The sequence below is a fragment of the Propithecus coquereli genome, unplaced genomic scaffold, assembly GCF_000956105.1.
Source record: "Propithecus coquereli isolate 6110/MARCELLA unplaced genomic scaffold, Pcoq_1.0 Scaffold158, whole genome shotgun sequence".
Lineage (NCBI taxonomy): Eukaryota > Metazoa > Chordata > Mammalia > Primates > Indriidae > Propithecus > Propithecus coquereli.
In genome coordinates this window covers 2,365,897-2,376,117 of record NW_012140302.1, presented here as the reverse complement: position 1 = coordinate 2,376,117, position 10,221 = coordinate 2,365,897, and the positions used below count along the sequence as shown (strand labels likewise).

The 10,221-nt window shown below is 37.8% G+C and overlaps 1 protein-coding gene across 3 annotated transcripts in view; it reads right to left on the bottom strand.

Annotated features, from left to right (window-relative positions):
* Positions 1 to 2,828: 2,828 nt before the first annotated feature.
* Positions 2,829 to 10,221, bottom strand: part of MRPS10 (mitochondrial ribosomal protein S10) — a 9,127-nt gene continuing 1,734 nt past the window's right edge. The window contains exons 2-7 of one of the 3 annotated variants that reach the window (XM_012640917.1): positions 9,076 to 9,140; positions 8,915 to 8,987; positions 6,726 to 6,862; positions 5,643 to 5,751; positions 4,408 to 4,497; positions 2,829 to 4,109 (exon numbers count right to left, since the gene is read on the bottom strand). In XM_012640917.1, coding sequence (XP_012496371.1) covers positions 3,999 to 4,109; positions 4,408 to 4,497; positions 5,643 to 5,751; positions 6,726 to 6,862; positions 8,915 to 8,987; positions 9,076 to 9,140 — 585 coding nt within the window. In that variant the 3' untranslated portion in view covers positions 2,829 to 3,998. The remainder of the gene's footprint in view (positions 4,110 to 4,407; positions 4,498 to 5,642; positions 5,752 to 6,725; positions 6,863 to 8,914; positions 8,988 to 9,075; positions 9,141 to 10,221) is intronic. The other 2 variants (XM_012640918.1, XM_012640919.1) reach the window with 2 other exon arrangements.

Below are 10,221 nucleotides of genomic sequence, written 5' to 3'. Positions count from 1 at the left end.
ATGGGATTTTAGAACTGGAAGAGGCCTTGAAGATCTAGTGCATTGACTTCAACCTTGTCCCCATCTCAACACACATGAAGCTAACACGTGCCACCAGCAGTGTGGCTCTCCAACAGCAGCATCTCCCCTGGCTCCTTGTGCAGGCGGCTTTATTCCTGTCCGCTGCTTAACAGGTACTGGTATCTAAGCAACACTGAGGAGTATTGAAGGACAGAACCTGCGCTCAAGTTAAAAAATTGTATGAATGAAATATAACTTGATTTAGCCTCTGGCTGAAGAATCTAAGATTCAATTGGCTTTTCATGTGGGTCAGTTGCCCATGACCTGCCCTATAAATACTGCTGAGCTATTAAGGTATAAATATATCATTTTAAAGAGGATTAAGAATCCGCAAAGAGAAATGATAGCATGAAGTGAGTAACAGTAGTAAGGATTTGAGGAGGCAGGTTTAGGAATTGAGCAGGGGATTTGGAAAGAGAACGCTGGGGGTTGCAGGCAGGCAGCTGTAAGCCTGCCTCCAGGAAGAAAGAAATGCTTAAAAACAACCAACCAACGTCCTCTGGGCCCTGCACAGGCCTGGCCCAAAGCCCTACTATAAATCGTCTCCATGCTGGCGTTCCTGTGACTCAGAAGGACCCACTTTGCTGAAGCCTGAACTCTTGTGTTGCCCCCTCTGACACTAAGGACCAGTGTCAGTGGTGGGACCACCGGAACTGCACTGTGCAGTCTGCTTCTTGCCTTTATTTACATCTTTTATTCCTTAGATTCCCCCCACCCCAATCTCTTCACTTAGAGGCTTTAGAGGAGGTTAGTACATTATGGTAATGTAAAGGGGAAGCAAACCTGGACCTGAAGTTTGAATATTTTGCATTTAATATGTGGACATTTTCATGCTTTAAAAAGTAGTAAAAAAAAAAAAATGCTTTAAAATGTAGTTAAAAAAAAAATATGTGAACACCTGGGTACCTCATAGCCCCTTTAAAAATTAGGTTCTAGGGCTGCCCTTGTCACTGACTTGAACTCAGACAAATTAATTTCATGTTTTTCGGTCTCAGCTTCATCTGTTAACTGAAAGGGTGACTAAGTGGGCAAATAACTTTCTAAGCCTTGGGTTTCTCTCCTGTAAAATGGGGATAATAGTAACTACTTTAGTGGGTTGTTAATAAGAATTAAATGAAGGATTAGTATCCGAAAATGACCATTTGAAAAGGCTGGCATAATGTATGGTGGCCATTATAAGCATAGTCTAGTAGGGGTCCCCAGCCTATGGTGAGTTGTATAATTATTTCATTATATATTACAATGTAGTATTTCTAATACATTAGAAATAAAGTGCACAATAAATGTAATGCACTTGAAATATCCCAAAACCACCCCACCCCCACCCTGGTTCATGGAAAAATTGTCTTCCATGAAAATAGTCCCTGGTGCCAAAAAGTTTGGGGACTGCTGCTCTAAAGGAAGTATTATCTCACCTTGGAGATAATTTAAGGTCCTTTCCAGCTGGTTTTTTAGAAGTGTAGCACACAGCATTTAAAGTATCATCAAATTGGTTCTGCCATTTACTGAATGTCTATTATCTGCCCAGTACTGTTTGAGGTACTTTATTAATCTAGTAAAATATCCTAACCTCAGTAAGTTGGAGTATTAAATACTATATAGGTAGGTAGGTATTATTTCCTACATTTTACTAGTAAGTAAACCGAGGCTCTGACAGGGTTAAATATCTTGCCCAAGTTTACAGCCGTTAGTGAGTTTGAACTCTTATCTGACTCCTCTGTCTTACTCCAAAGTCCATGCTTTCTCTATTGTTACTCATTAATGTTGTAGTAAAACTAACTTAATAATATAACGTAGGACAAGAATGGTTGCAGACAAGCAGAAATGTTAGCAAACTAGACTAGCGGTTTAAAATAATTGCTTTATATATACACGGTGGCATGTTTAAATGGGGGGATAGTCATTCTCTTTGAAAGCACTGAAACTTGACACTGAACTAGTCTACTCTGTCTTACCAAGTTATACTAATTAATTTTAAACAGACCAGAACATGATTTTATTTAATACAAAAAAAAATACGCTTCAGATCAGAGAAAGCAACATGAACGCAGGGCTACACCTCAATAAAAATTCATCTCACTTCCCACCTTTGACTCTTCCCACATAAGATCCAGTTTTCTCTCACCACTTCCCCTCCCTACCATGGACGGAAAGGGAGACTTGGGCATTAGTTCTAATTTTCAGGGTATGCATTTTACTGAGACCTAATTTAAAACAAACGAAACTAAAACCCTTCTCAGCCTATTAGGATAAGAAATCAGCTTGTTTATATCAAGAAGTAGGCTTCAAACATGCCAAATACTTTTGTCGAAGAAATAACTGTTAGTTTTGTGCTCGCATGGACACAGGTGTAGTTGATTTTCACATTTATCTTAATACAAGATTTTAATATATAATTTGAAGAGATAAGCTAAGTAATCTTGTTTGCAGGTTAATTTAATCTGAAAATTGCCGGAAGTGGAGGCACACACCTTTGTAGGGGCTCACATGGAAGACACGTTGAGGTGAGCACACACATATCATCCTATTATAATACGGTGATTTATATTATCTGTAAAAAAGCTCAGAAGAGCATTAAGTGTGGGTCTATATTTAAAGGATTATTTCTTTAAAGATAAAAATGTGTCACAAACTGCTGCTTTGCTAAATATAGTTACCATTATATTATATTGCTCTTGTTTTATTGACTAGTTAATCCTGAGGCTTGTCCCTGGTGTAAGTACACTGTAGGCATTTGTGAATGACACAGCCAACAGCTGAGCTGAAGGAGGTCGTGGGGCACAAGGCAGTAATTCTTTTCATGTTAATGACAGTAATGTAAGTCTGATACATAAGCAGTATGTATTCAACACACCGATACCTGATACTAGGCTTGGAAAAGAGAACAGGCAATTCGGTTTAAAGGGGGAAAAACTGAGAAGTCATAACTACTCCAAAGATGTAAAGAAAACCACAAAGACACGAACCCGATTCTGCTGTAAAAAGGAAACGAAGCACTCCCCTGGGTTTGCCATACCAACTGTTTCAGCCCATTGTAGGCTGGCCTCTTTCAGGGCTTTCACTGCTATTTGATTTCATGGAAAAGTAGACATCTCCAAACAAAAAGTGTGACATTTACCAAAAGAAAGAGGCTTTCTTATCACTGAGGAGTTTAATAAAGAAAAATATTTTTCTGTGCTTCACACAATTTTCAAAAACCATTACTTCTATTTAGTTTTTGGTATTAACTACAGTGTGGGGTGCAAAGTTTATGGAATAAAAGCTTATTGATTGAATGAATCACAGGATGAATAAAATTACACAAGTAATAATTTCTTGAGAGCATAAATTCCATTACAGTGATCCTAAGGCATCTCTCTAAGGGTGTGGGCTACAAGAAGAGTTCAGTGCATGTCACACATGTGCTTGGTCTGCTGCAAAGTATATTCCCTTTCCAAGATGTAATACTTAAATGAAGTCACGTCTGTTAGCTACCACCTCCAAATTAGCACATGCCAGCCTGTGCTAAGGGAAATATCAAAAACTTTAACTGCTCAGTGCTAAATTAACCACAAGTTCCTTCTAGGCATCTCAAAAGAAAAAAATACGTGTGAAGAATACTTTAAACACTTTCAGATGAAAGAAGTGATATAAATTAAAACCGGTACAAACTAGTAATTGAACAGCAGCAGCCTAACAAAATATAAATTTGACTCTTTTGGCTCATAGTGGGCTTATGGTTTGTTCATGCTTCTAAAAATCAGAACTGAAATAATGACATGTATAAAAGGACAAAGTGTTTCTTTCATTATAGTCCAGCCTGTCATTAAGGCTCCATTCCCTGCTCTCAGCTGACCAGGCATGAGGCCTCAACACAACAATTAGGTAGACTCAAAACCATCTCAGCTGGAAGCACTCTCCACTTAAACACACACATCTGGCCCATCCCCATTTCCAATTCAGGCACTAGTAGCCTCCCTGAGGCTTTGTGACTTGATTTCTTCTTTTTCGTTGGGTACTGTTTCCCAGATTGGCTCCTTGATGTGTTCTGGTAACTGTTCTAGTTGTGTCTAAAAAAAGAAACAAAACAAAACGATAATATAATGTGAACTTAAAAGCACTCTTAGGCCCCAAATTTGATTTATTAATCTGTCAAATCCTCTTTTCTTTCTCCCCACCCCTTTGCCTTTTTGTAGGGCTTTGAAATGGAGAGAAGGAAACTTGAGGGGAAGCCCCCAACCCTGTGGCAACTCTGTCTCCCAGTTTGCCACAGGTCCTCCCCTCTACTCAGTGGGCCTGGACCAGGCTGCAATGTATCAAAACAACAATACAGATCTCCCTGAAAAGAGGTAAAAATTTAAGTCATACCTTAGTTACTTCCATGGCAACCCCTTCAGGTAAGTTTCGCTGAATATATTCCAAGTAGACATCTGCTGTACTTCCAGTTAGATGTTCTAACTGAAATCTCAAACATGAAAATGGTTTACGCTATGCTGTCAAAGCTGAAAATTTTACATTGGGGTGTTTTTGTTGTTGTTGTTTTTTTTTTTTTCTTTTTGTAAAAGTGGTAGAGCCTGTTCTTTCCCTAAACAATCTCATATAGAATCACAATTAAAAAAAAATTATAGATCCCTTGGTTGAACTGAACAGGGGCAAGCATGGCCCCAAAGCCTCCTTCCTCCCAAATGCAGATATTTTAAAGCCAGGGCTCCACAGAACACAGCTGGCAAGCATGGTATCAGAACAGTATACTTACAAGAGTTTCACAAAACAACTCAAGACAAAAGGACTAGATTATAAGATATGGTTAGTATAAGATTTTCTGTGTGCTCCACTGCGAGATGTTTCTGTCAGACATGGGTGGATAAAATTTTGGGTTTTTCTTTTTTATTCAAGAGTAGGGACTATGACTTTATATTTGTACCCTCAATGACTAGTACAGTGCTTTCCATACAAAAGACGTGTAAGTGCTTGTTTTGATAACATTTATCAGTCACTTACTATGCAATGGGAATATTCTAAGTGCTTTACATAAATATCCCATTTAATCCTCATACTAACCTTATGAGATGGCTATAATTAACCATTATTATTCCCATTTTATAGCTGAAGGAATTTAGGTACAGGTCACATAGCTAGTAAGTGGCGTTGGCAGTCTAACTCTAGAACCCAGGCTTTCCTTAACCACAAGACTATACAGGCCGTAGCGGATGCACAAATGAATGAAAAACCTAATGCTGCATATCACTGACATGGGAAGTGCAGTTAGCATGTGAAAAGAATTATTAGAACTGTGTAAAAACTTAACTAAAATTTTTGAAATATGGGCAAATTTATGCCAATGCCATCTCACTGTATAAAAATGAGTCAGCACAATCTGCATTCTAGAGTTAAAGTATGCACTAATCTAAAGGATGGCTTTGAGTTTGATTTTCCTATCATGCCATTTCTGTTAACATGAAAAGACATTTACCTTCTCTACAATTAACAGGCATGGGCTGGCTGAAAGGAAGTCAACTCAGTTAATGTTAAAGGAAAGTTAGGATATGCTAGTGTGAAATTCTGGGCATTTCGAAAATGCCTGAATGCTGAAATACACTCACCTCTAAACATCTGTAAAGTGTTCTCATTTCATACTGAACTCTGTGCTTCTTGAAAATGTGCACTGATTTGAGAAGAGTAAATCGCTCTATTTTTCTTGGAGGTTCATGTCTGAAATTAATGGGCAAAATAACATACTGATGTCAAAACCTGAGTCACCGATATCAAAGCATGATTCCACAATATTGTAGGTCAGGCTCACACTCAATTATAGGCGTTAACTACCATTTATAGGCCTCCATTTGTCAAGACCATCATCTGTAACAACAACTGCTATCATAAAGCTCAGGCCAAAATAAACACCACAGATAGCAACAGGAACCTTTTCCCACAGACCCAAAAATGAGCCTTGGCATGCAAGGACCAGTGCACAAACACGTGCCTGTTTTTATACCCTCTGAGACCCCTACTGACCAAACATACGAATTGTGTAGAGCAGCACCAGTGTGGTGGACATAGTTGCAATGTCTGCTGTATGTGCGTTGTTATAGGAAACTACAAATATAGCGATAATCAGAAAACTATAGCCTGTTTTGGGAAACAGTGTGGCCATCTGTTTTTGTTAAAAGGCCAGACTGGCAAATGGGCCTTGTTCAATATCAGAAGGAGCAAATGACAAGGAGACAGTTCTCCTTGACCCTGCAGTGACTCCAAGGCTGTAGGAAGCTCACCTTGCTCATGCATGAAATTACCAGGTGAGTGGTGTTTCTTAGGGCAGATCTGAAACAATGGCTGTATTAGCCCAAGATCATCATATCCAAAGGGTCTAAGAGGATTGTTTCCTCACCTATTCTACCTCCCTGCCCCCTGGAGATCCCAGACACATGGGCTTCTTGGATCTCCTCATGTCAACACAATTTCTAGAGAAAGGATTTCTTTCATTTTCCTTGTTCACTCATTCTAGTATTTAAAAATTCTAGAAGAAAGGAAGGGATGATCCTGCTTAGGATAATATATGACAACCCTAAAATTCATCCATCATGTGTTTCCACCCCATTTTAAGACCTCAGAACTTCCTGGCACCATTTTCCTGGTTGATCATATTACAGTACTTAATAGGTCAGATTAGGAGAGGTCATACTCACACTTTAACAGAGATACCAAGTTCTTTAGCAGCAAGCACGGCAAAATATTCATAACTGTCCAATACAGCCTTATCATGGCCTTTTACTAAAACTGACAGGCGCTTATATAATGTGTCTGGTTCATCAGAAATGGTTATCTAAAATCAAAAGAAAAGTTTCAGTTGTGGTTCCTCTAATACTTACAACTAGCAAATTTAACGTGTTACCCACAACTGAACAACTACAGAGTTTACTAATAAATGGGGAGAAAAATGCTGAGTAAAATCTTAACTCTGTTAAATATTAGATACTATCATGCTCAAATCTGCACAACGAGCCTCAGAATCTGTTAAAATACAGTGTGAATCAAAAGAATTTTCAAGGTAACCTACAAAATCACTTAAGAATTACTGAGCTCTAAATTCACAATGATAAAGGATTTCCGGGTCTGCTAACAAAAGTACCCTGGTCAGAAGAACTGGATTAAGAAGTAAACTCTGCTACTTGTAGCTGAAGGACAATGGGCAAGTCACATACTCTATAATAAGTGTTTTACATAAGTATCTGCACTTTAGTTTCCTCATATATAAAATTGGGTAATACCTGTGCTATAGCTCACAGCATTTCTCCAAGGAAAACAATAAGAAAACACAGATTAAAGTGCTTATAAAGGATAAAACATCATTATACAAAGGCGAGCTATTGCTATTCATATTCTTGATGAGGTTTTATTCATGTGTTTTGCCTGCCCTAATATACAAATTACTCATTTCTAATTAAAATGTTATGACACTGACTATACCAATCACTTCCATCTCTTCCACCCTAGTACCTAAAGACCTCAGAAATAATGGCTTTGACATTCCTGACTTTCTTCCAAGAGGTAAATTACCTTCATTTTATTCATCCATTAAACTGGTAAATTATATTACTAATCCAATGATTCAGGGTTAAATTACTTCACCCCTGAAAGGCGGCTAGGAAGCTAGATATCCACTCTCAATTACTCCAAATAGAGTTGCTGAAAGAACAGAATATCCTATAGCATAAGTTGAGGGATGAGCAGGGGGGGAATACAGCCTTAAAATGTGTTCTGATTGGTTCTTACAGGGTTTTAAAAATATTCTGAATTTGTTACAAATATTAAAAATCAAGAGATTTCACATAAACATTTGGATTTCAGTTTAGCCTGGAGATTTAGATGACCTAACATCAATCAGTCTGATGTCCCACATGGCAATAAGTAGCTAGAATAAATAGTAGCTGTCTCACAGATGCCACTGTGCCCATCCTGTAACCTGTCCTTATAGGACTGACCCTTGCAGCATCTGAGCTGGAGACTGGGGTAACTGGAGTATATATGTAATGTCACAAAAATACATCCAGTATCTATTTGGGGGGCGGGGGACAAAGAAATAGCAGTATATCATGTATTAATATAATTCCATTTTGGTGTACACGTGCATAGACAAAATGAGTACTTACAGACAAATGTCTAGAAGGATTCATACCAAACTGTTAAAAGGGGCTATTTTTGCCGGGCGTGGTGGCTCATGCCTGTAATCCTAGCACTCTGGGAGGCCAAGGCGGATGGATTGTTTGCGCTCAGGAGTTCAAGACCAGTCTGAGCAAGAGCGAGACCTCGTCTTTTAAAAATCATAATAATTAAAAAAAAGGGGGAGGCTATTTTTGAGGGTTAGAAATGGAAGGATTGGGATTTGTAAGGATTTTTAAAAATTACAAAAACACAAAAAGCTGGGTTGATGAAATCAAGGCTTCTCTAAGGTTACATAAGTACTTTCCATTACTTGTAGTAATGCTCTTTCTCACTGTGAACAATAAAGCTTTGTCTAGGCCCAGGCTCAATATTTAAAATGAAAACAAAGACTTGAAGGCTACAAGAAAAATATTTTTCCATAACATAACATCATTAATTATAACAACTCTTCAATTATGCTGAGCTAAAAGCAAGAGAATGCTAATTGCCAGTCATTTGGAATAAATAATTTATTCTCTTAGAACTTACCTTGATATACTTAAAGATAACATGAGCACCAAAGGACATTAGAAAATATACATATTGTGCATATGCCAGTATTGCAGAACAAAATTTTTATTCATACAGTGTTTGGTTAACAACCCCAGATGAAACAGTAAGGAAAACTTATTGCTAATATAGCTCCTTATACCAAGAAATAGGAAGTACATACCGTAGGTTTGGTCAAATCCTTAGGAGTATCAACATGTAGATTTGAAAACTGTACCCACTTCATATTGGTACTGCTGTGTATAGGAAAAAGGAGAAACCTAAGTAAAACAGCACAAGAGCCTATTTTGCTGTTCAATTTAGCACACCCAGTTGTATACTTACAGAAGAAAGCCACCATTTTTGGCTGTACTGCTCTTAAAACTGTCTACTGAAAAATTGCCCAAGCCCTTAAAAAAAAACAAAAAAAGTAGGGGAGAGAAGAACACGTGTTAGAATTAAAGTTGATTACCAAATCATTCATAGTTTCTACTAAAAACCAAAACATGTACGATGCTTCAATAAAGGGAAATCTCACTATTTCAGATGAAGGTACCTGGGTAACTAAAATGGCCGAATGTGATTTCATTTAAAAAAAAAAGGGGGCCAATGGTAGAGTTGATCATCAAAAAGCAGTCTCAAAATACTAAAGAATCTCTATCTTTTAAAGCTTAGAAGAACTTTTTTGAAAAAGCAATTCCCACATTAAAAAAGGGTATGAATTAAACATATGGACATCAAGAAAAAAATGTGATTTCATTTTGCCATTATTTTTTACAGATTGTAGTTCAATATAAACTTATTTTGCCTGAATACTTTTAAGCAATAAAAACTACTAAGTAGCTTTATAATCTAATTTATCAACAGTTGGAATAAGAATTCTAAAGTACCTTCTGTTGAAGCTTTCATACATCTTTTAAAGCATATGTATTTCCTGGCTTGGCTGGGATAACTAGCTTATAAATTTGAAATACACACTGGAATTTATACCCATCGTTAACTACTGTGACATATACAGTAACAATCCAGCATTTCCAAATCCTTTATTGTCAGCTCCCCCTGGTGGAACAAAAGTTTCTAGTTTTAGGAAACTTAAAGGTACTATATATACCATCTACTTGTTTATCCTTTAAGTTTTCCTGAGATTTAAATATGTAACCTGAGAAAGTGGAAGCAGTTTAAAAATACATTGCTTATGCCTGTAATCACAGCTACTCCAGGCTGAGGCCAGAGGTTCACTTAAGCCCAGGAGTTTGAGATCAGCCTGGGCAACATAGTGAAAGCCCGTCTCAAGAAAAAAATACAATGAAGATTAAAATAGCAGTTTAGCACAAGTAAAATCAATTAAAACTGAAGGTCATCTAAATATGTTTAAGAAGCCTATTCTTGGGGCCGGGCGCGGTGGCTCACGCCTGTAATCCTAGCACTCTGGGAGGCCGAAGTGGGTGGACTGTTTGAGCTCAGGAGTTCAAGACCAGCCTGAGCAAGAGC